The sequence below is a fragment of the Crinia signifera genome, chromosome 1 (genome assembly GCF_055691185.1).
Source record: "Crinia signifera chromosome 1, ASM5569118v1, whole genome shotgun sequence".
Taxonomy (NCBI): domain Eukaryota; kingdom Metazoa; phylum Chordata; class Amphibia; order Anura; family Myobatrachidae; genus Crinia; species Crinia signifera.
Genome location: NC_139217.1, coordinates 419,184,410 through 419,209,609, shown reverse-complemented (window position 1 = coordinate 419,209,609; position 25,200 = coordinate 419,184,410). Strand labels below are relative to the sequence as shown.

The 25,200-nt window shown below is 43.8% G+C and overlaps 1 protein-coding gene across 1 annotated transcript; it reads right to left on the bottom strand.

Moving 5' to 3' along the window:
- On the bottom strand, window positions 1-25,200 carry TMEM167A (transmembrane protein 167A). Its single transcript, XM_083151843.1, has 4 exons — window positions 25,042-25,200; window positions 7,892-8,001; window positions 3,399-3,433; window positions 1-409 (listed from the first exon to the last, which is right to left on the bottom strand). Exons 1-4 carry the CDS (start codon window positions 25,042-25,044, stop codon window positions 339-341), a joined length of 219 nt encoding a protein of 72 aa, XP_083007969.1. The 5' UTR covers window positions 25,045-25,200; the 3' UTR covers window positions 1-338.

Genomic DNA, 25,200 nt, shown 5'->3' with positions numbered 1-25,200 from the left:
TTTCTAAAAACAGGTTATCAGTTTGTTTTTATTAAGTAAATCAATCTGTGGTAAATGGAAAAAAAAAGGGTTTATACAGTTTTGAATAATTTACTGAGGCTTTCTCTAATGGTGGTTTCTTTCACAAGAACAATTTGACTTTCATATTTTAAAAACTATAAGACTTTAATTGTGCACTGACTGCAAATGTTCTCCAAATCCTCTGTAAGACCATCTTGGTCCCTAAACTTTCATACTCTCAGCGCTTCAAACGAGAAATTCTTTATAAGCATAATGGTCATGAAGATACAGAATCCACGAGAATACAAACAAGAATACAAGCGGAGGTCCTTCGGAGACTATTGCATGAAGAGTATACTGAAAGCCATCACAACACAGCATACGGCAACGTATGGACTTTTCCGTTCACCTGGGAAATAAAATATACAAGAGAGAGAGATGAAATAAATTGTCAAAATTTAACCCCTTCCCGACATTTGACGTACATTTACGTCATGGTCGGGATGTACTTCCCGACAAATGTACGTCATGACTTTAAAATGTCACCGCGTCTAGAGACGCGGTGACAGAGGGACGATGTCTGCTGTCCCTGACAGCAGACATCTTCCCTCATTGCCCAGGGGGGGCAGCGATGCCCCCCCCGATCGGCGATCGTTGCAATTGGCTGTTCAAATGTGAACAGCCAATTGCAGCGTTTACTGTGTTATGTATATAACTTTGACTCTGCTGCCCCCTAGTGTCCAAAAAAAATAAAAGAAAGTTGAAATAATGATGTAATAATAAAGTTTACATATGGTCTATGTTAGTTATGAACTATTTTGAGTGGTATGATTATTTGTCTCACAAGCAGAAAATTTAACATTTTGCAAAATGTTCAATTTTTTTACGACATTTTGGTATTTTTCACAAAAAAAAAGACTGTATCGACCAAAATTTACCACTAACTTAAAGTACAATGTGTCACGAGAAAACAATCTCAAAATCACAGGGATAAGTAAAAGCAAAAAAAAGTTATCCCCACTTAAGTGATACATGTCAGATTTGAAAAAAAGGCCTCTGTCAGGAAGGCAAAAACAGGCTGCGTCGGTAAGGGGTTAAAGGCAAGTCATCGCGCTACTGTACCTTTTATGTTGCAGAAAACTATTCAATTTACAGAAGACAGTGTAAGCTTTAGACATAAAAAGCCTAGTTTTAATAAAAGTGCCCAGGTCAGCACAAATGGGGAGACTTATTCAAGATTAAAAAAATGTTTTTGACATGTGAGGTCACCTTGAAATATATCATGTGTATGTCGTTCCCTTGTGTGCGAGGCGGCATGTCAATCAGGGCGATAAACATTATGATACATGGCTATAAAACCTAGTGAACTAAACAATCTGTGATGAATTTAGACAGGCAATGGTATGGTGTCGAGCCAGACTGTGTTTGAGGATATTTATTCAGAATTCTGTTTGAGTTGGCAGCGGTACATTGTTCTAATGAATGTGCCGATTTATGAAAAGCAATTCTGGTCCATAGATCATGCGTGTCAGACCAGTGCTTTGGGGGCTGCATGTGGCCATCTACTTTCTAGTTTGCTGCCCCTGGCAGCCTTCACTACTTTTAAGTGAATGTGATTTTCACCAAGTGAAAACGTTTAACGTTATCTATTTTAGGGATCTACCAGCTGCTCTACCAAGACTGAGGTTTTCAGATGGTTTTATTTAAAACTGTGGCTCAAAATGTCAACATGTTCTAATGTAATATGGAAAAAGTCAATCATACCAAATATAAAAAGGTAAGATAACACACAAAAAAATAATCTGTTCAAAAAATGTGCACAATCCTACTATAAATCAGGTCACACAGAACTATACACTGAAGGCACGTATGGGTGCATACCGGATTTATAACTTGTCATACGCCAAGTATATATTATATATTATTATGCTGTTGGATTAATTTAACCCCAACTGTGGTAAACCCATATCTGTAAATGCATCACTTAATAATATATTCACCACCCTCCATCACAACCACTGTTTAATATATATATATGCACTACCACTATATGCCATAAGAATCATGAAATAGCATTCCAGGTAAAAAAAAAAAAAGGAATTTGCCTCTGCGAGGGAACCAAAATAAGGGCCATAGTGTATAAGTGCTATTAGATCATTGTTGTGTTGTGCTATGGTGAGCATTGAAGGGTAAGAGCTGGGTAAATATGCAGCATTTATATCAGAATAAAACTTTAGAGTGTGTTTTTCTAACAAAGTTCAGCTCTAATCTCACTGTATTGAAGAAACAAGATTTGGTACTTGTGTATTATCACAGCGCCAGTTATGTAGTCAGGGTAGTGTCCCTGTCAGAATCAGCGTAGTGTTCCCGCGGCCAGCGTAGTCAGCGTCCCTGTCAGTATCAGCGTCGTGTTCCCACAGCAAGCGTAGTCAGTACGTTCATGGCTAGTCAGAGCTTACGCAGTTAGCATAGTCAGTTAGCGTTGTGTCACCGCTTATTACATTGTGTGGAAACCATTGATAATTTTTACCCTGCCTGACATGACAGGTGTGAATGTGTTCCTGAAACACCCCCACTATTCACGTCATCCTGAAGTGTGGGGAGCCCTGCGAGGGGAAGCGGTACGCGTCCTCCCGTCCCATTCATACCCTCACTATCCACGTCGGCGTGGAGTTGACATTATAAAGTGTGGCTAGCGAAGCGAGCCCGAAGCGTGGTGACCGCAGCCAGCCCTGCAAGTAGACGTATATTACTTGATGTGTATTCCGTGTCTGCTCACCACGCTTCGGGCTCGGTGGCTTGCCACACTTTACAAAAAGTCAACTCCTTGCCGACGTGGATAGTGGGGGTATGAAACATTTGCCTGTATGTAACATAGTGCACTGGCAAATGCGTCCTTTATTGTGCATGAGACGCACTTGCACACCGCACACCCCCTTTTGTGAACGAGACGCATGCGCTACCGAACCCCTAACCCTGTCCGTCTCCCTGAAGCGGCACACGGCAGGGTTGCCATACCCTGCCACAAGAATTACTGAGACGCTTATGCATCTCAGGCAGATGGAGCGCCTCTCCGCCGGTGCCCGCATGATCGCCTGTCTGCCAGTGCAGGGGATCTGGCGGTTACCGGCGCTGTGTGAGAGGCACTCACTAGGCTTGCCAGGGACAGTACGGTGACTACGCTGCCTGACTGGAACACTATGCTGATTATGCAGGGCTGCCGCGGGGACACTACGCTGACTACACTAGGCAGTCGTTGGGCTACGCTGACAACGTAGCTTAGCCTACGCTGAAAACTTAGCGTAGCCTGGCGCAATGATAATGCACAAGTGCCCAAAATTTTGCAGGATTTGACCCTGTAACTACCCGTAACAGAAAAGAAGAAAAAGATGACTTACCAATCCGTGCGCACTTCCAAAATATGCCAAGCACACTGCAACAAAACAAAGGAGAAGATGATGTAGAACTGTAGGTGGGGCAGCAGAGACCTTATGAAAGACCTTATGTACTGAAGCCATTGCGTGCCATAAAGATTTTATACAAATGGCGATTGATAAGCAGCCAGGAGTGACATGAAAGATCAGAAAAGGAATACTGTACATAAATAAATGTAATCGCTGCACTGTAACATGTTGGATTATACACGTTTTCCAGTAAAAAGTTATGTCTCCATACTCAACACATGTGCAAACCTGCGTACATTCCCCTCAGCACCAGCCCTGGTGACTGCCTAAATCAGAGCTCATGTAGCCCTTTGCTCCAATCCATAACCTGCTCCTCCTCCTAGGGTGGTGCTTTCCAGATCCAGCCATCAGGGCACCCTAACAGTGCATGCTTTCTGTGTCTCTACTCCGAATAGGCTCGCACATTAAAAGAGCAGGTGGTTGTTATTACTTTCTCTAGGATTCCACGAAGCCTGGAAAACATGCACTGTTGGGTTGCCATGAGCACTGAATTTGGGGAGCACAGTTTTAGAGGGTTCATCTTTAACCTCCACCTTTTTTGTGTTAATTAAGTGATCCTAAATCTCCCAAGTGGAGCCCTGGTTTCTAACGACTTTTGGTCTTTCGAATTACCAGTCCGAGCCTAATAAGTTGGAAATAAAGGAAGGATCCCAGTAATGTATTATATCCACAATATTTGCTTTGGTTTTTCCTTTAAGCTGTTGGACCTACACACAGTGTCGGAGCTAGAAATTTTGCTCCCCCAGCCAAAAACCCAACACACACACACAAACTGCACATACCTATGGTTTGCCCATTCCAAAAAAGGGTGTGACCTCAATGCAAGGCCTGTTATGCTCATTAGACAATATGTCCCACACCATAATGTCCATTACACATTATGCCCCACACCTAATGTCCATTACACATTATAGCATACATCGTAATGCCCCTTACACAATATACCACCCCCTAATGTTCATAACATACTATGCCACACACCGTAAAGCCTATTACATGTTATGCTGCACACTGTAATGCCCATTACACATTATGACACACTGTAATGCCCATTGCACATTATACCACACACCTTAAAGCCAATTACAGAATTAATGGATGGGATGGAGCCGGAGTGGGGGTACCTTTTGCCGAGGAGAAAGCGAGGGAGCTGCCCAAAATGATCATTTTAAATACCTTTTTTTCACCCTGGGAGCGACCTCTCGTTGAGAAGGGGCTACAGACTGTCGCAGACTGACACAGACAGTGTACCCAGCGGGCACGGGCTGATCAAGATAAAATGGCTGGGAGGGGGCACTGTGATTAGGTGTAGCATGGATGCCGTTGGGGGACAGGGTGAGCTGCAGAAGGGGAGAGTCAGGCTGTGGTAGAGGAAAGTTAGGTACTAAGCAGAGGTATAGACTGCAGAAAGGTTATGGTTAAGCACCGGGAGAGGTTTAGGTTGCTGGAGGGTTAGAGTAAGGTGCTGGAGACGGTTAGGTGCTGGAGACGGTTAGGCTGCGGAAGGGTTAGGTACTGGGACGTAGGGTTGTTGGACTTAGATATGGCCACGGTCTTTTATCCCACCTAAAATTTAACTCAAACCTTAGTTTATTAGAGACAGTGTGCAGCAGCATCATCATAACTGCACATCATACCCAACAGAGGCGCAGCACAAACATGATCCCTGTACTGGGGATGTCACTGTACATGGGTGTATGCAATCACAGCACAGCCATAGGGTGAATAGCCACTACCAGGTCTACATGCCAGCCAGTGACCGGACAATGCGGAGTGTCAGACTGCCGGCACTGTCCAACACACGCTCGCCCAACATTGCCCGCCCCCCCTCACCTCTAACTGCTCAGCTGCATCATCTTGAGGTGTTCCAACGGCAGCTCCGTCTGGGAGTACCCAGCCTGGTTGGTTACTAGGAGGGGAGGGGGTCTGGATGCTCCGGCCATGTGGTGTTGAATCACAAGCCAGTTGGAGCTTGCAGCCTGGCAGCCAATCAGGAGCCCCTGCTGCCAGACTGCAAATTCCAATTAACTTGCAGCCAGCGCCACATTTGAAAAAACCCTGGTCCGTTACGGCTGTCTGTATGCTGGGCTGCCCAGCGCCCTGCTTTCTGTAGCGCCGTACTCGGCTACAGGGACTGGTCTCTGCTGCTTAAACAAGCAGCAGCTCCCGCGACTGCATGTCGGACCTGCGCTCCCCGCAGACTCCGTCAGCGCAGCTTCCCCAAAGCCCCAAGGTGTAAAAATGGGTCTGCGGACCCATTGTTATGCCACGGTTAGGGAGTCAGGACTTAGCAGTCGGAGACGGCAGCTGTCAATCACACAACAGCAGGGAACCAGGAGTGCCGTGCAGCACTGCCTGTCCCTGCAGCAGCGACAGAACAGCCTCTTTTATACTTCACCCTGCACGCAGTCCGCGTCGGCTGGATCCCCCAAGCCACCGTGGTGGTGCCTGGCTCACTATTGTTACACCACTGCCTACACACCACTGATAGCTGCATGATGTGAGATTGGGGAATTTCAGCCTCCATCACCATCAATGGCTCAGAGACACAACCCTGCTTCACCTTCCATACCTAACATTCTTTCCTTCAGAATGACTGCTTTGAGGGTCAACTGCACACCTGTCTAGCCATATCAGACCCCTTCTGGTTCTCTCTTCCCTAAAGCTCTCTTGTATTTACTGTGCAGTAAAACTTGTCCCAGATCATATTTCCATTTCTTAGTGGTAACTTCTACATGGTAAGTTATAAGGAATTATTTTATTTATTATAGTTTTTTAAGCCACAGGAGCTCAAGGGTACTAAGCCATAAAAAGTGATAAAATGGAGAGTGATAAACCACCGACCAATCAGCTCGTACCTGTGATATTTTAAACACAGCCTGTGACTTGGCAGTTAGCAGCTGATTGGCTGGTGGTTTATCACTCTCCATTTTCTAAGCTTTTCTTCAAGCTTATTACATCTGGCCCCAAGTCTTAACAGCAGATCAGGAATCCGATCATTGTCCCAATAATCATATTCCCTTCCATGTAAAGTTTAAGTGTATGCTGCTGGCACTGCATTCAGAATAACTTCCCAGCTGTTTGGGCTACATATGAAAGGTTACTATAGTAATTATTATCATATCGTTGTACCCCCTTGATATTTGTTTTAATGATTTTAAATAGCTATTGGTTTATATATGCTTGTGCACCGACCCTTCCAAAACCAGTACAAAATTCAAGTTCCAAACAAAATCGCCAAAAGGCGGGGAACATATATATATATATATATATATAAAAAAAAAAAAAAAAAAAAAAAGGGGGTTCACAAAGTAGGCCTCAATTAATTTACATATTAAGCTGGTGTACAGGTATAAGTCCGGATCTCTACAGCATCATCGGTGTCTCACTGCTGGTTTGCAGGAACGCCATTTAATAAGAACGAACACCAAATTAGAGCTGCCAGTTAAATGTTAAACTCTACAGATGCCACTATGCATGGCTTAGGGCATGGGTCTTCAAACTGTGGCCCTCCAGATGTTGTGAAACTACAAATCCCAGCATGCCCTGCCACAGTTTTAACACTCCTTTATAGCAAAATTGTGGCAAAGCCTGCTGGGATTTGTAGTTTCACAACATCTGGAGGGCCGCAGTTTCAAGACCCATGGCTTAGGGTTTCATCATAATCCAATAGTACACAATGGACCTCATTCAGATTGGCTCGGTAAACCGCAAACACCACAACTTAGCGAGCCAACCTGAGACGCCTCCCGGCCGAATACACGCCCCCCAGCCGAATCTCCTCGCATGAGCCGCTAGCAGGAGAAATCATTCAAAGGTTGCTGGCCATCGAATGATTTGTCCTGCCTTTGAAAATAAAAGCCAGCCTCAACTAACTTTTATTTATGAGCACCGGGACAAAGACAGGACACTGGCTTGCCCGCGTTCCCAGGGAAATGCCCGGCGTTTCCATTGGAACGCCCATGAAACGCTGGGCGTTCCCCTGTCCGGAACAGTTATCGCCCCAGCCATCCCTCGCTGCAGCGAACAGCCTGGCAAACGTGTTACTCACCAAAGCCATTTGTTTTGGGGTTTGCATCTGCGCAAACCCGACCATTGGGGCTGGGCCGAATTAGGATCGCTGCGACTGATCCTGAATCTGCCCCAATATTCTCATTTCAGGGACATTAACAGTTATTGCTTTTTGCCTACAAGTAAACCAGGATAAGGTAGACCTCTAGTACCCGCTTTCAGCAGAACATAGGAGTGGGCAGATTATGTACAGGGAAACCATCAAGCAGAACTGAGGACAATGAGGTTTAGCTTCAGGATGTGTTGATGTAATCAGTGAACAGGCTTAAAAGATGGAGTTGAGGAATACAAATCAAAGAAGCTTTTGCCATTCACAGAAATCAGCCTACACTGAGGCGACATTCTAGCTCACTTACCCAGTTTTATTTTTGTCTAGTAGGTTGGGAACCATGGCTCGAAGATAGGCGCACGTGCAAATCAGCAGCAGAATCACTGTCAACAAGCTCTGGAAGTTAAAGATGGCCGACTGCCAAAAATAGAAGATTAAAACATTAGTAAAATAAATGACCATGGTTCCACATGTAATCTGACAGATATATTACTATACATATTACATTTATATTCGTTATAGCTTTTATCCAAAAATGTTTCATCCAAACTTTTTGAAATGTTGCAACAAACAAGAAAGTGGACAGAAACAGTGCCACCTGCCTTTCACATTTCCCACGCTCCCCAGTCCCAGCAAGGGACCAACACGGGTATCATAGTTGAGGGGGAGGGAATGAGGCACGGGTTTATAAAAGTTACTCTACTATAATTTAAACTTTATATAAAAGGCAGACAGTAGGATTACACCTAAAATTTCAGATAACACCCAAATGAATAAACAGAATACGGACTGCTCTATTAAAGTACTATGGGCCAGGTGCATTAAGCTTCAAAAGTGATAAAATGGAGAGTGATAAACAGCCAGCCAATCAGCTCCTACCTGCCATGTCACAGACTGTTTGAAAAATGTCACACAAGAGCTGTACACACATTAAAAAAATCTTAGCAAATTAGCAGTGGTTCCTTATCACTGCAGCTGAAATCCATTTCTAAAATAACAGGACGTTAACTAATTACCTCCTAATTTATACATTCTATAACCGCAGAAACCCATGTTGTGAGGGTTAATATGAATCTGTAACAAAAGGTATAAGGAGTGTTAAAAGGTGATCACAAGTAACAAAGATAAAGGACTATCCTTTTCACGAAACAACCTAGAGGTCAAAGATCTAGAAACACGAGATAATTCATGATTCTCCACAGCCTGACTGTACATCACTGCACTCCAGCATAATACCTTGCAATTACTGGTCAGATATATAGGCCCGGGGGAAGCAGATCACTTTCATTTTGACTTTGTTTGACCTCACTTATACTGCGCTAGAGGTTTGAAATGAAATTTAACCATTGGATATGCTCCGAAGACAAAACATTAGCATTGCCCCAGGCACCGGTTGGAAAGTTGTCAAGGCTATGGATACTAGAAGCCAGCTATCAGGGCCATTTTTTCAGAGGCCCAACCAGGTCTTTTATCTGATCAAGGATAAATATACTTCTGGATTCCATCTCCATGCCCTAATGTATCTTTCAACACGAACCAGCACAGGAATGTGCATATGGTGGATGTTATCAATAGATACCCTCCTCTGCATATTTAATTCCCATATTAGCAAAAGAAAGAGAACCTATGTGTACTAAAACACAACGCGGTTCTATTAAAGTAACTACTGTAGGAGGTAAAGGTAGTCAGAGAAACCCAGGGGAGGAAAAACATTATTTTGCAGCTCGTAAACTATATGACGTCTGTAGTAAAATAAAATGGTGCCCAGATTGACAGTTGTGTTCAGGTAAGTTAGTTAAAAGGTATAAGAAAGTGTAAGCCAAAATGAACAAATGTGTTTTTTACAAATCAAATACGACATAAAAATAATAATTTCTAAGGAAGAGAGAGGATTAACAGTTATTTGTATAGCACAGGCCTGTTCTAGAACGCTTTCCAGAGAATCTTTCACACATTCACCTCAGTCTCTACCCAAGTGGTCCCTACAACCCATTTTCCATGCCACAAGTACTGGACATATAGCACTCACTACAGAACCTACCAGTAGGTGTTAGAAATGTGGGAGGAAACCCAAATGATTTCTACCCTAGTTGGTATTAAACCCATGAGCCCAGTCCTGTGCCACCATGCTGCCCAATCCATACATACATGTTGTACACATTGCAGGGAAAGAGCTGTGTAATGTGATATATGTCAGCAGATAAATATTATCAAAACGCCATTTATGTTTTCTAAGGGATCAGGAAAATCAGCATAGGGTACAGAAGTGTGAGATGCTGGAAAAATGTGGAATCCTTCCAGGCTTCAAGAGAAATTGTGGAACAGAAAGCATAGTAATCCGCCGCATTTGATGATGTTGTTAAACAGATTGGTCCAGCATGTAAAACGTTTCCACATGGGGACTTCTTAGAACTTTTTTTTACTTCTGTACAGTGAGATAAAACGGTAACCTTGTTACTGTATGTTCCCATGTCTCTAGTCCTATAGACTGTAAGACTAAACTTTGGCTACAGCGCTAAACAGTCTAAACAAATAAATCCGCTACCCAGAACAAGTGACTGTGGGTACATGTTGGGGTATATAAATGGGGCCTGATTCAGACAAGAACGCAGATTTGTATTGCTATTCAGTGATTTTCACAGATCTGCGCATGCTCCGGCTTTGAAGCTGTGATCATATGAGATTGCATTTTCAGTGCTTGCCAGGGGCAGCAAAGCAGCATTGCAGGGGGGGGGACATGGCGTTTTGTGGGAGCAGTCCGAACAACGCAGGTGTGTCCAGACCACTTGGGGGAGGGGCCATGGCAGCTAGGCTATGCAGAACAAGGGCTGCCATTCAAGTGCGAGTGCCCACAAATTAGGGTACATCGCAGGGAGGGACCTGGGGCAACCTTGCCCCTGCAGCATAGCACTGCCAGTTTGGATTCTGAACTCTGAATCAGGCCTAGAGGATGGCACTCAGAGAAGGAGGCATTTGCACAGCAAGTGAATCTTTAAACGCAGCTCCTGTGCGAAAATATGCTAATGCGGCGGGATTCTTAAATAGAAAGACATCAGCTGCCAGATCCCAGTGCTGCATCCAAACACTCCATGCCGGATCACCATCCCATCAGAATGGCTGCCACCTGACCACTTGCGTGACCAGTAAATCCGGACTGAAGGACACACACTGGCCTGACAAGTCCCAGTTTTCTGGAAACGCAGGCAGAAAGAACCCCTGCTAGCAATGGCTTCAGCATGCCAATGCCCATAAAACATTTGGTTTACATACATCTCTGATTTGGGGAATGAGAGGGGTATAAAATGTACTAACATTTACAATGACTGCAGTTTTCAGCCGTCTGGCACGTAACTGGTGCGCATTGTGCATATCAATGTACATACAGATACAGTGTCGCGGGACTTCTATACTCAGAGTACTTTTTAATGACTTTTTCTTTCATTTAGCTTATGGAGTTCTAAGCATCTAATAATAGCATATGAATAATTATATTGTGACAGGCATATCGATGCCTGTCACAAGTCGCTCGTATAGGACCTCTGTCTTTTGCCTTTTCACCGTCTCATGAATTAAATCTCTACTAGCATACTGAGTACTTAGGATTAGTACTTAGAAGCAAATTAAGACATGAATTTAAGAAAGTCAAAGACATCTGTGATGCGCTAAAGAAATCTTGAAAAAATCCTGACAATACTGTACACAATCATTTATTTATACAGTGAATGACCCAATAATCTAATCTTCTGCAGAACTCTTATGTTTCCCATATTCAACTGAGGCCTCACATATCGCTCTCCAGAAAGCTTTTAAGAGTCTCTCAGTTTCCGATCACTCTCCTTCCAACTTCATTGCTCATCTCACAAACCTTCTCCCACTTCAGATTCGTACGTGTGTGCCCAGGAAGTCGTGCAGCTCTTATCATGAAAAGGTCAGTGGGAAACAACAGTCATAGGTGTGACCAGACAAGACACCTCATACATATATATTTATTTGTGCCAGGAAATGTAACACGCACAAAGCTTTGTGTATATTTATAACTGATATAGGCACTACATTTTTTGGTGCACCTTCAGTCACTACAAAAAACTTTAAATAAATAAAGGCCCCCCCTGTACAATGCAGTCTTAAGAACAACCACAACCCCCCACCACCACCATATATAGAAGCCCCCACCCCCCTGTTGTTTGGTGGCTACATTCCACCATTACCAGAAGGGCTCAGGAAGTGGCAGAGTTTGCAAAGGTGACCACAGTGTTTTTGTTTTCTTTGTTGGGTTTTCAAAGCTGGCGGTTTCTAGAATGAACACTATTGAGTGTGGAATTCTTTATGGAATAACTGCAGAATGTACAATAATAAAATAAAGATAAATAATGCTTCACAAGTGACATTAGAAAGACGGGTTGGTTCGCCCTTAAAGCATAGATGTAATAGACGGATAGTGTGACTTGCAGAGTTTGTATCTAGTACCTGCCTAAACAGCCTCTCCTATGGGAAAGAGGGCTATACGCAGAAATACATGATGTGCACTTCCCCCCTTATAATCACAATCGGCCTGTGGACACCGGGGTTTACCTTGCACAGCAGGAAAAACATTTCACACTGGATCATTTAAACCAAATGACAATGTTGATTAAAGTTGCAGTAGGGACTTGCTAGGTGTGTAGAAGAGTACTGTAGATATATCTAGGTGACGATACTATGATAATAGTTCCTCAATAGGAAACAGCTGGAATAGCAATTTATATAATTATTTCCCACACGTTTTGGAGCACACTAAAACAAAACCCCTTTAACTCAATCCACTATTCAAAAACAATGACTACAGTACAATCCTGTTAGCATCAGATGTGAGAAGGGGGGTTCCTAAATATTTTAAACATATTAAAGACTACATTAGCGTGCACTGCAGTTTTATGAAGACATAATAAAATGGAAGAAAAATTGCCCATTCTGCCACCATTCATCAAAGTGAACAATGTCATTTCAGAAATAAAAAGAAAATAAGCCTTGAATGAGACAATAAACAGATGTACAAGTGTGCATTGTGTATCTTGTCATCACACCCACTACAGCTGGTGATAGGTGGTATTACATATGATCAATTCATAGCATCTAGCCACATTAATGAGGAAGTAGCCGAACTGTAAACCCGGCCACATCAGCATCATTACAGAGCTCTCTGGCTCATGCAGATAAATTGCAGAAGCTTTGTCCCTGCTAGCAACAAGGCTTATTTTCATTTAGCGAAAGGTTGGAATAGCGCTAATAAATATTTTACGTATAGCACTATATATGAGAAGAAAAGATTGGCAGCCTCCTCCCCCCTCCCAGACGGGATGCGGTCACCACAAGAAAGGTCAACACTGGAAGGTTGACAGGCAGAATGTTGACAGGGTCCTTAGAATGACTGGCGGAAGGTCAACACAGGTTTTTCTTAAATTTTTCCCCCTATGGTTCCAGAACAGGCGGTAGTTCATGCCCTACCATCCACTAGGGCATGGAGGGAGAATAGAATAGTCCTAAGCTTTGTGCGAGCGAAGAGAGGGGCTGCCGTACACTTAGACAGTGTCCAGAACTAGACGCCTACAAAAATCTAAAAATGTGTCAACCTTCTGCATTGTCGACCGTCAGCCGGTCAACCTAAGGACCCTGTTGACTTCTGGTGTCGACCTAACGATCCATGCCCTCCCCGACACAGCAGCCACTGTCCCTCCACACTCTACAGTACAATGCAGCGAGCAACCAACTAATAAAAGGACGCTGCTTTGACACTCGCATAAAAACAGACATTCCAGAGATTGCAATTAACATCATAATATATTATTTGGGATTTGAAATGGTATAAATTACATACACTTTCAGGAACCCAACAAGTTACTGTAGTTATACTTTGCTTGGCTGTGCCTAGTTCTGCAGAAAATAAGATTATGTTAACCACAAAAGACATAAAAAGGCAATCTGGTTGAATTATACCGATATCAATTTAATTAAAACAGTCTGTGATTTAATACAGCGCATAAGGTTTACAAATAGTCTAATGTAGATTACACAATAGCAGCGGCATTCATTGAAAAGATGAGTTTAGTCACCACTTTCCCAGACTAAAGGCCAAATCTCAATCGAAGTGCTGTCATAGTGACATAAGAAAGTGCAAAAGTGATCTTATCCAGACTTGTAATTTAGCCTGTGTCACAATACACTAACAGATTCATGTTCCACATATGCTATATTCAGGTATCAATTGAAATTACAAAGTCCCCAGCAATAAAACTTTATTATCACCTTAGAAGTAGAACAGTGAATGTTGCATAATGTGCTACAATGCTTCACCTTCCATCCACACTCCACTACCACGGGCGCCACTGACTAGACATACTGGGGCCAATTCAATTAGGAATGAGGAGGACACATTACAGTTGTAATGGTGTAGAAGCACTGGCAACAGAACTGGCAATCCTTGCGGCCCAATCTTTCCCCAGCCTCGTATGTTTTTTGTACGTAGCTCTATGACCATATAGCCACGCTTACTTGCCATTCACTCTTCTCTACTGCAGCCACCATGAACTAGACACATTCACGGTCTACTGATACACCATGGTCTAAGACCAGGGTTGGGGATTCTTTAGCCCTCCAGTTGTTGTTGAACTACACAACCCAGAATGCCCTTCAATCTCTTTAGCATGGCTGAATAGCAAATCTGTAGCAGGGCATGCTGGGGTGAGTAGTTCAACAACAGCTGGAGGACCAAAGGTTCCCCATCCCTGGTCTAGACTCATTCACTTACCTCTACTACAGCCACCAGGGTCTAGACACAATCACTGTCCTCTTATGCAGCCACATTGATCTAGACACTCTCCTCCACTTTGGCCACCATGGTTTAGACATAATCACGCTCTTACGCTAGAGTCCCCATAGGCTAGATGCACATTCTCAGTGTTCTCCCCAGGACCTTGATCACAGAAACACTACAGGTGCGTACACACGGGGCAATATGATCGCCACGTGTTTACGCACCTGTAGTGTTTCTGCTCAGTGTCCCGATTTCATCTGTGACCAGATATGGTCGCAGATGAAAATGTCACACTGCCGGAAGAAGAGGCAGGGTAAGCCGCTGGTCGGAGGAGCATGCTCCTCTGACCAGCGACCATTCAGGGGCTGAAAACAGGAGCACGCAGTGGGCGATTTATCGCCGGTGCACACTCCCACCGCTGGCAATATGATCGCTCAGCGAGCATATTTCCAGCGATATTTGCAATAATCACCCCCGTGTGTACGCACCTTAACTAACATCTTCCCAAACTGTACAGCTGTTAATCCATTTCAGTGTCCACCCCTTCCCCTCCTCACCAGATCTCTAGCACTCACCTTCCCAATCCTCATTAGATACCTTCCATACACTGTCCATCCTGTTCTGAGTTAATCCCTTATGTGCAGTGTGACAGCAGTAGACCAGCAGAAACATTACTGTGCAAAATTAGAGAGTGCAGATGTGCGCTTCGTAACTTATGCTGCATATGCACATCTTTTTCCAGGTGCACACTTTGGGGCATATGCAATAGGGTGAGAGTGTGCCAGAGGTGCGGGATGCTGCCTGATCTCTGACTTTTATAAAGTGACAATCATTTTCGCCTGGTAAATGAATGGCGCTTAAAAAAAAAACACACACAAAAAAAAAAAACAGGGTTTGGATGGCAGCCACACGTCCGGCAAACTCGAACTGTATTACATCCTGCCGATGGTGTAAGAATGTAATAGCAAATTGCCAAATCAGTGGCCAGTGAAAAGTTGCAAATGTTGCTTGCTGTAGTGGCCCGGTATGCAGGTGCAAACATCCTGGTGTAAAGAGCACAATGATGATGATGATGATGACCGATTGGCGGCACGCAGTTAAAACACCTGATAATTCAAAACCAGTAAAAGTGCGGTAACAGTGTTTGAAAATTCACGTTAATAAAAAGTATGCCCCATACTCAGTTGGGAAACGAGAAGGCTGTAACTATATTCTAAAGTAATGTAAAAAAACAAAATTAGAATTGCTTATTTACGACTGCTTTGCTTCACGGTACATGGCACTTGCGTGCTTATATAGGCACCATCTAACCAGTAACTGTAATGGTTTCATTGCATAGCACTTTCAGTACTCAGAATAAAACCATGGATATAATGTCATAGGCTGCGATACTTTGAGCCTGGAACTTTGTGCAGGAATTCTTAAAGCGTCAATCATTTACAAGACAAAACGATTGCTGCTTGAAAACTATTTTAGCTCAGTGCATTTCTGTTCTTGGTTTAGTGTGGTTTACCTCCAGAACCTTGTCTCCATACAAGTGCATTTACTTGTTTGGGCTTGCCTTAACAACATGGTTTTTTTTTTCATTCTTGGGATGGATCCACCAGTGGATTTGGTGGTGAATGATAGGGAAAGAATCCAAACAAAGGAGAAGATAGTGTTCTTAGTGGAGGGGAGACACAAAATTCTGCTTGAGGAAGGAGCAGGGCTGGGCTGCAATGAAGAAAACCGTTCATCAATCGTGCCATACACACTGAGCAATGGTGGATGAAAAATTACAGCTTTTTTGGAAAACATACTTAAAAAAAACAAGGCAACGGACTATCTCGCTGGCAACGATGGGGGATCGCGCATCATCGCTCGTTGTCCGTCGCTGGGGCATAAACACTAGGCAACTTTGAGCTCCAAACAGGTGATAAAACGAGCGATTTTAAGCTCAAAATCACTTTGTGTATGTATGGGCCTTAAGGTTTACTGATAAAATAGATATACTACTGCCTTCTGATAGAAAGTGCCAATACTATAAACTGCTTTCAAAGGATAATTCTTTATCGTGTCAAAAACAAACACATTTTGCTGACACTAAAGAAGAATTTGTTTGTCAAAAGTTTTTATACTACCCATATTTAAAAAAAATGAACATTTCTGCATTGAGCGCACAAAAGAAAATATTCATCCATCAACGCACCAGCCGTAACACAAAGTGAGCACAAAATAACTGACCCAGGGTGAGCTCGCAGCCCTTACAGTGACATCTGGCAGATATTTCACTTTCTGCAATTTCTGCCCCCTCATCCTTCCGTTGCTTCCTGCTTTCGTGAGATTTCAAATACCAATAAAACGTAAACATGCATGCAAGTAATAAAACTTAATGTTAAGTTATTGCCCATTTGTACATTGCCATCCTACAAGCTATGCCTTAGCGGGCCTCCTCTGAAATTACCCTTATCCACCAAAGCAGATAAACAGACTTCGCTTCCCCAGTAGTAAGAAAGCCACACTGATTTCTGTAAGATTTATAGCTTATAGGTAGGGGGTGCTTCACTTTGCTTCTGATCACAAGAAAATGAGCAGGCATTGCTGACTATGAGGAGTCATACATTACTAATCCATCTAGGTTACTAGCAACAGCCTTGCCTTTCCCACCAAAGACTAGCCTGCGACCCCACCATCTCTTCCAAGGCAGCCTCGGGCCTCATCTAGCTTTGTTAATGCTGTACCATAAATATAAAGATTGCGGGCAGTATTCAATGCTCACGATTCACCGTTTTTTCTTTTCTTTTCAGTGAATCCGGCTGTTTTCACTCCTTGTGGTGAATCTTTTTCACTGAAAATCTGATTCACCCTATTCAATGTTCACCGAAAGCGAACCGTGAATGCCGGCCAGTTCTCCATTTCATGCTTGCTGCATTTCGCTGGTGTATTTCAATGGGGTTTTCACTGGGATTCGCAGAGAGTGTATTCAATGCTAGGATGGAGAACTGCTTTCAGCATGATTTTCGCCATGATTTACCGTTTTGCATTCAACATCTTTTTAAGGTGAACTGGAAAGTGATCTTTTAAAATAAAGGTTTTTTTTTTTTGGTGGGGAAAAAAAAAAAAAAATCAGTAATTTTATTCTGCAGCACATGAATATAAATGATTTTTTTTTACACATTCGCCAGCAGGGGGCGGGGGCAGCTTGTGCTGCCTGTGTCCCTGAGAGCCCTCCTCCCCCCACATATTCCCGCACAGGCAGGGAGGCTTCCATCTCACCGGCCTGCCGCCGCCCCCCGGCTCCCTGCAGCGGTTAAAAATCACCGTCAGGGGCAGTGAGCCCCTGCAACGTTGAATAGGGTGACAAGGAGGGCTGGCAGCGAATGCTCCAGCCCTCCGGAACACGGCAAATGTGCAGCGAATCCTAAACAGGATTCGCTGCACATCGCGATAATGATCATTGAATACTACCCTTAATATTTTCTCTAGAGCTCACCGCTTTACTGCTAAAAATTACTTCCGCAACTTATGCCAAAATGAATCACAACCTCCCTTGTAACCTACTTCACAAACTTGGATACTTATCTTGTCCATATTTTAATCATGTGTGCCAAATATGTTATCAATGAACTCATCTCTATTCTTAACTCTCTCCTGTTGCTACATAACCCTCAAACATTAGTAATAGCCATGCTACTAGCACTATTATTTATGCATCTAAAACAGGATACTACTCATCGCATTTCCACCTGTTTTATTGTATATTCACTTACTCCTTTTGGAATTTCTGATCTGAGGAAAGCTAAACTCCCTTTATATGACTTTATACGCCCTGCTGCATCACTGTGCTGTTGAGGTCAGTAACTCCTGCATTGTCCTAGACTGCTCATTTACCATTTTCATACGCCACTGTTCCTTGTTCAAAAGATCAGAAGAAGCGACCAATGACCAGCAGTAATGCGCTTAGACATTGTTATAGACCATACACACTGGACGATTTGAAGGATTTGTCATTAGGAACCCATCAGAATCAGATAAATTGTTTAATATCTTGACTAACGTGTAAATAGCTTAAGGGACTTCCCATTCTACCTTCAAACTATTTGATCACACTGTATTCTAACGTCAACATACTGTATCCTCTCCTCTGAAATATCTACCTGCCCGTGACTGAACCTTCTATGAGAGATAAAAAACAAACACAAATGGATTCTGAGCGCAGATTGTCGGATTATGCACTGCAGCTGTCTCTAATTAAGGGGAATACCGAACCCCTTAGAGATTATAGAAAAAAACACAAAAAGAGAATGGAGGCAGCGCTGTGCAAAATCACTTTCCTTGTTTATTAAAAAGTAACATTAATACTTTAAAAATAAGAAATAAAATAGTATGACTATAAGTCAGCAATATTAGCAGCCATCAACAATATCACAAAATTTCACAAACTAAGCAATCCCCTTCAGCTGATTAGTATCATGTGGTTAGTTGTATGCATGCAAAAGCGTTTAGAGTGATCACTATATGGCGTTTTTAGGATGGTTAGTAAATAGCTCAGTCCAGTCCCACCAATGTGCACATGGTACCTTGGATATGACCGCATTCATTTGGAAAGCACCAGCGGTCGGAGTGTGACACCTGGGTCTGATAGCCCTCTCTCCCCCACCCAGCGCCTGGACTACCATAAGTATACTTAAAAATCTGTTATACCATGTGCACATTGGTGGGACTGGACTGAGCTATTTACTAACCATCCTAAAAACGCCATATAGTGATCACTCTAAACGCTTTTGCATGCATGCAACTAACCACATGATACTAATCAGCTGAAGGGGATTGCTTAGTTTGTGAAATTTTGTGATATTGTTGATGGCTGCTAATATTGCTGACTTATAGTCATACTATTTTATTTCTTATTTTTAAAGTATTAATGCTACTTTTTAATAAACAAGGAAAGTGATTTTGCACAGCGCTGCCTCCATTCTCTTTTTGTGTTTTTTTCTATGAGAGATGTATCTAAACTTACACCGTTAGAAAGTTGGAAACAACCTCAATTGTATTATACAAGACTTGGGAGCATCACTATCCTAGAGTAGCAAGGAGAGCCCTCTAACTAATTGAGCACAACCTACTTACATTTAATATATCTGTAATATCCAAACAACACCTTTGCCTACATTTGCCCTCCTATAGATGTCCGCAAAATAAATCCTCATCTTTGTCACTCTCTGTTGTGATGTTCTTGAAGTACCACAGCAGACAGCGACACCCCAGGGGGAAGGAGGAACTGCAAGGATTTTACAAGGAGAAGGGTGCTAGAATGAACACTACATAAGAGGCCATGCATGCTTTGCTGCTAGATGCAAATGGAGTTCCTACAACTATATATCCAAATGGAATAACTTTACTACTGCCCTAGACTTGCTCACGATTATCTGTTCCCCTCACCTGTTTTCCACATTTAAATTCCCATCTTACTTTATTCCAAAAATAAAGGAACTGGAAATCATTGAAAACTTAGTATTAAAATAAAGTAATGATTTGGGTTTGTTAGAAACTGCTAGCATAAGTGATTGTACTATAACTTATCTAGAAGAACAAAAAATAAAAAATATAGTCCTTGCTTATGGGTGATTTTAAGTGATAATTAGGAAAACAGTCTAATAAAGGAAAATACTTTAGGCTGCTTGGAATTAGTGTGGCCAGCTTGAGACCAATAAAGCAACTTGCTCAGGTAGCATACACCCTTTTGTGTTTAAGGAAATAGAATCATAAATAAAATCGGCTACAGTACAGGTAGTAACTGAATCCAGCCTCATGTCCTTTAATAAATGCATACATTTCTGAAATCTGTTTGTGAATTTTATATCAGCACCTTATACGGGTGCCGGACGGGGTCCCGACAGTCGGGATTCCAACTGACAAAACACCGACAGCCGTCGTCTATTTTCCCTCATGGGGGTCCATGACCCCCATAGAAGGAGAATAGATGTCTCGCGTAGTGAGCCACCTTGCCCGCAAGGGGCTTTGTTGCGCACGCCATGCTGTCTGGGTCCGGCCAGTTGGGATCCCGATGTCCGGATAATGACTGTCGGACCCCTATACCACACCCCCTTATACTGTATGGTAAGAAGACTACAGCGCTTTAATGCTGTGTACATACTTTGAGATATTGTGCTCGATTTTGACTATATAGTCAAAACCGAATGGACATCAAGGGTGAGATTTAACAGGATGAGAGATTCAGAAAGTGAGAGATTTTGGAAGAAATCTCCAGTTTTTTTTAAAGAGGCAATCATTCACACATAAAAATCAAACTGGTTTTGCATTGTAAATGATTGCTGCTTTAATAAAACTGGAGATTTCTAATGCTGTGTACACACGGGGGCGATAGGGGCTGAAATCGCTGGGAATATGGTCGCTGGCGACCATATTGCCAGTGATGGGAGTGTGCCCTGGCGATAAATCGCCGGGTGCGCGCTCCCGTTTTCAGCCACGTTCTAATCGCTGGTCGCAGGAGCCCTTCTCACTCCCATTAAGTGTACAGCCAACAGTAAAATAGACTGTGCAGGCAAGACTATATAGTACAGATCTGTAGTATATAGCCCAAAATCGAAAGCATTTTGTTTGCCATTCGATTTGATCCCAATAGAGCATAATCTCTATGTACAGTGAGATTTGTTGGATCAAGCAGCACTTGCTGGGGGAAACATACAATACATTGTACGCTAAAGGACCATATAAAGCTGCCGGGAAACCACCACAGGCACTTGCTGGGGAATCACATGCGAGGCTGCATGAAATACCTCAGATTAGTGTAGGGGGGCCTTAAATGTCCATATGCTCTGTATTTGAGAACAAGCCTATAGGCAATTCCTGGGGCCCAGGCTGGGAGGGGGTTAAGAGTCTGCTGTCAGAGAATGAGGTGAAGGGGACCGCTTCACTCACATACACGATAACCTGTATGGCTATATAATGTGTGTGATGGATGGTCCCCCGGGGATCGTCAGCTCTGCATACATCGGGTGCCATGTGGCGCCTGGGGATCATTACTTGAATGTGACAGTGTAAGTAAAGATGGGCTTGAAAATAATACTTAGGGGTAAATTTACTAAAGTTTCTAACAATGAAAATAGGTGATTTTCCCATAGCAACCAACCTGATTCCGTCTATCATTTTCTAGAATGCAATAGAGAAATTAAACAGACTCAGATTAGTTACTATGGGCAACATCCTCTCTTTTCATTTTTAGAAGCTATAGTAAATTTGCCCCCCATGGCTGGGGTGGCCACACCGGTCCTCTAGATCTACCAACAGTTTCTTTACTGTAGTGTTCACGCTAGCTATTTTTTGCAGGATGCCACAACCTGCCCATTTTTTTAACTTGTTAAACCACCCTGCCCTTTAAATTGATTTAATGTGTGCCATTCTGCTGCCCCCCACCGCCGTGCTGACATGCTGAGAGCAGTGGGGAACAGGATGTGGCTGAAAAGATGACAGCTGCTGTGAGCAGAGGAGGTGAGCGGCCTGTCAGCACGGCAGAGGGAGTAGTGTGTCAGCTCTTCCAGCCACATCCTGTCCCGTGCTGATACCCCGCTCACCTCCTCTGCTGAAAGCGGCGCATCAGCTATTCCAGATACCCCCCCACCACTTCACATAAATCATGGGGGGTTGTTGGCCCTAAAAAAAAAAGCTAGAGTGAACACTGTACCCATCTGATGTCTGGCTACACCAGAGGCAAAAATATGCAAAACTGGGTAGTAAGGACCGACATTTCTAAACGGTTACCCTCTGGAACGCAAAGCAAACCAGGTAGATGCTATCGTTGTACCACTTGCAGTTCGATGGTGCAGTCAAAAACATTTTTCCACAATCACTCAATGTACAAGAACTTATGTTGTTTATCTGCCAAATGCCCATATTCCCTTTGATTGCTGTCCAACATTTGCCAATCCCTTGCTGTCTGCTCCGACAGCTCAGTGTTAATTGTATGTGCTTTTTATATTGTTGTCTCTTGGTGTTATACTGCAGTTTGTTTATGTGTTTACCCTTCTACGTAGCGTACACCGCTACAGTGTTACCTAGAAACTATCGTGACTGAAGGGAAACCCGGATGTATGAGTCTCTGAGAACTCCATCACGTGATCCATCATTCCAGGAGCGCTGGTCTACTACTGGCAAGCGGCGTGTGGAGACGCACAGAGTTCAGTTCCCATGATGAAGGTATTTAGGGAAGTGTTTTTTGCCTTGAAAACGGAATAAAATCCTGAAAACGTAGGCTGCACCTAGTATGTTTGAGTCACTTTTTGGAATCTGGAGAGAGTGCCACCTATATACAGTATGTGTGTGTGTAACAGTAGCGCACGCAGGGTTCCTTTGGAATACCTAGACACCACCGACATAGGAGAGACAGGGCACAATATTATTAAACCCTGAGAATCCATTAGAAATGCATAATTTCTGGGGGCTTAGTAACATCACGTCTGCTCTCCATCCCATTTATAACATGCTGCTGTAGCTATCAGAGGGGGTAGATTTATTAAGTGACGATCAGGGGAATATGCGCTATCCCCGTGCCTTATGACAGGGGATAGCGCTTCCCCTGATCTATGACACCCGCTGAGCGGGTGTCTAGCGTGCGGCGCTGTGGGGCAGGAGGCATAGTGCAGCTACGATATTTTGTATTGCGCGCCTGCCTCCTGCCTGATTTATGAACGGTCAGCATCGCTGACCGTTCCGGCGCCTGCAGCTATCGACTTCGACAGCTGCAGACGGCGATGTTCTATGCCCACAGCAGGGACAGCGCTGTCCCTGCTGCTGGCTCTGGGGATCTCGCGTGAGTAGCGAGCTCCCGCGCATGCACAGTCCATCCGGCCAGGGAGAAGCAGACAGCGCGTCAGTGTTAACTGACGCGCTGTCAGCTGGACGAGGCATCGCCGAAGGGGGGAGTTAGCGCTCCCCCGCTTTGGCGGCAAGAACTTAGTAGATCTTGTCGCTGTCCCCTCCTGCTTTGCCTCAGTAGCGAGAAGTGTTATAGCAGCGCTTTTAGCGCCGCTATAATAAATCTACCCCAGACTGTGTATACAGTATGTAGTATATGTTTATATGTATGTAAGTGCAATGTCCTGCATTTCACCTTCCTCCCATCATAGTGGACTGCACTTAGGGGTAGATTTATTAACAAACGATCAGGGGAATATGCGCTATCCCCGTGCCTTCTGGCAGGGGATAGCACTTCCCCTGATCTAGGACACCCGCTGAGCGGGTGTCTAGCGTGCGGCGCTGTGGGACAGGAGGCATAGCGCAGCTACGATATTTCGTAGTGCGCGCCTGCCTCCTGCATGATTTATGAACGGTCAGCATCGCTGACCGTTCCGCCGCCTGCAGCTATCGACTTCGACAGCTGCAGACGGCGATGCCCTATGCCCACAGCAGGTACAGCGCTGTCCCTGCTGCTGGCTCTGAGCTGCGCTGGGGATCTCACGTGAATAGCGAGATCCCACGCAGTCCAGCTGGCCGGGGAGAAGCTGAGGCGCTGTCAGCTGGAGGAGGCATCGCCCGAGGGGGGAGTTAACGCTCCCCCGCTTCGGCGGCAAGATCTTAGTAGATCTTGTCGCTCTCCCCTCCTGCTTCGCCTGCTACGCCGCTATAATAAATCTACCCCACAGCTACAAGCACAGCATACCTTATGTAAAACTAAATCCGCAGGATGAAGTAAAATATATCACTCAGAAATGGCTTTTTGAGCAATATATCTTTACTATTTATTTTAGGGTGTGCACTCAATATTGTTAACGATGCGTGTGCCCTCGAATCATTAAAGACCATTGATGTCTGCTGAACATGCCGGTTAATTTGGCTATATAGCCACACAACTTGTATGTTCCCTGGGTCCCGGTGATATCACTGAACAATATATAGCATTCCAATATCGGTCAGTGTTTAGTCAACATCAGCCACCCGTGGCTGCGGATGATATTATTAACTATATCGACAGTGTCCAGGGTCACCTAGTGTGTATGGGGCTTGACACATTAGGCATGTCATTATAGCTGGATAACTTTGGCAGCCCCTGTACAAGGTACACATTTATTGGTACTTCCTCATCTTTGCAGCCACCGCTTATGCCAGTTACGTTAGCCTATTTCAGAATAGCTCTGCTCGCCACAATTTACTAAAGGTGGAGTGGACACAGGAGGGTGGCATGGACCACCGTACGCTACGCAAGTACTGTAGCGTAAACGGTGGTCGCAAAGATGAGGAAGTGCCCATTTATTGTATCACTACATTTGTGAGAAATGCAGATGGTCAGACTCTTACAAGTAACCTTCTGAATGTGTGAGTAACTTATGGATAGTGACAGATGGATAGTGACAGATGGGGTTGGATCAGGAACTTTTTCAAAGCAAATACTGGAACATGGCAAAGCACAGTGCAAATAATATATACATACTACAATATCAATTTAAATGAGCAGCCGTGGCAAAACATATAATAGCCAGCACAGTACCTGATGACCTGCTAGCTACTAGTGTATCCTTTATCACTTTAGTCATAGTCACACCTACTAAATAAATGCCACTGGTGTACGCACTGCTGTAATGATACTAAATGAACCTCACTGCAATGCATAGAACAACCTGATATACATTACACTCATCACGGCATATGCACTTACAGAAGCAACAACTTACCATGGTGATCCCTTCACAGCCACATCACACACTTCCAAGAGAGTCGCTGCCGTGATGTCACCTCCGTCTCTCTTCGCTGGAGTCGCCGAAATAGCCGTCTCGGACGGCCATTTTTCCGTAGTCCAGTTGTCACGGACGCCTAGGCAGTTGGCGCATAGA

Excerpts from the sequence above, each read along its gene's own strand:
- TMEM167A (XM_083151843.1), bottom strand. Across the intron at positions 3,434-7,891 it reads CTAGACAAAAATAAAACTGG|TGTGCTTGGCATATTTTGGA; the intron begins GTAAGTGAGCTA and ends GTTTTGTTGCAG. Across the intron at positions 410-3,398 it reads TTGGAAGTGCGCACGGATTG|GTGAACGGAAAAGTCCATAC; the intron begins GTAAGTCATCTT and ends TTTATTTCCCAG.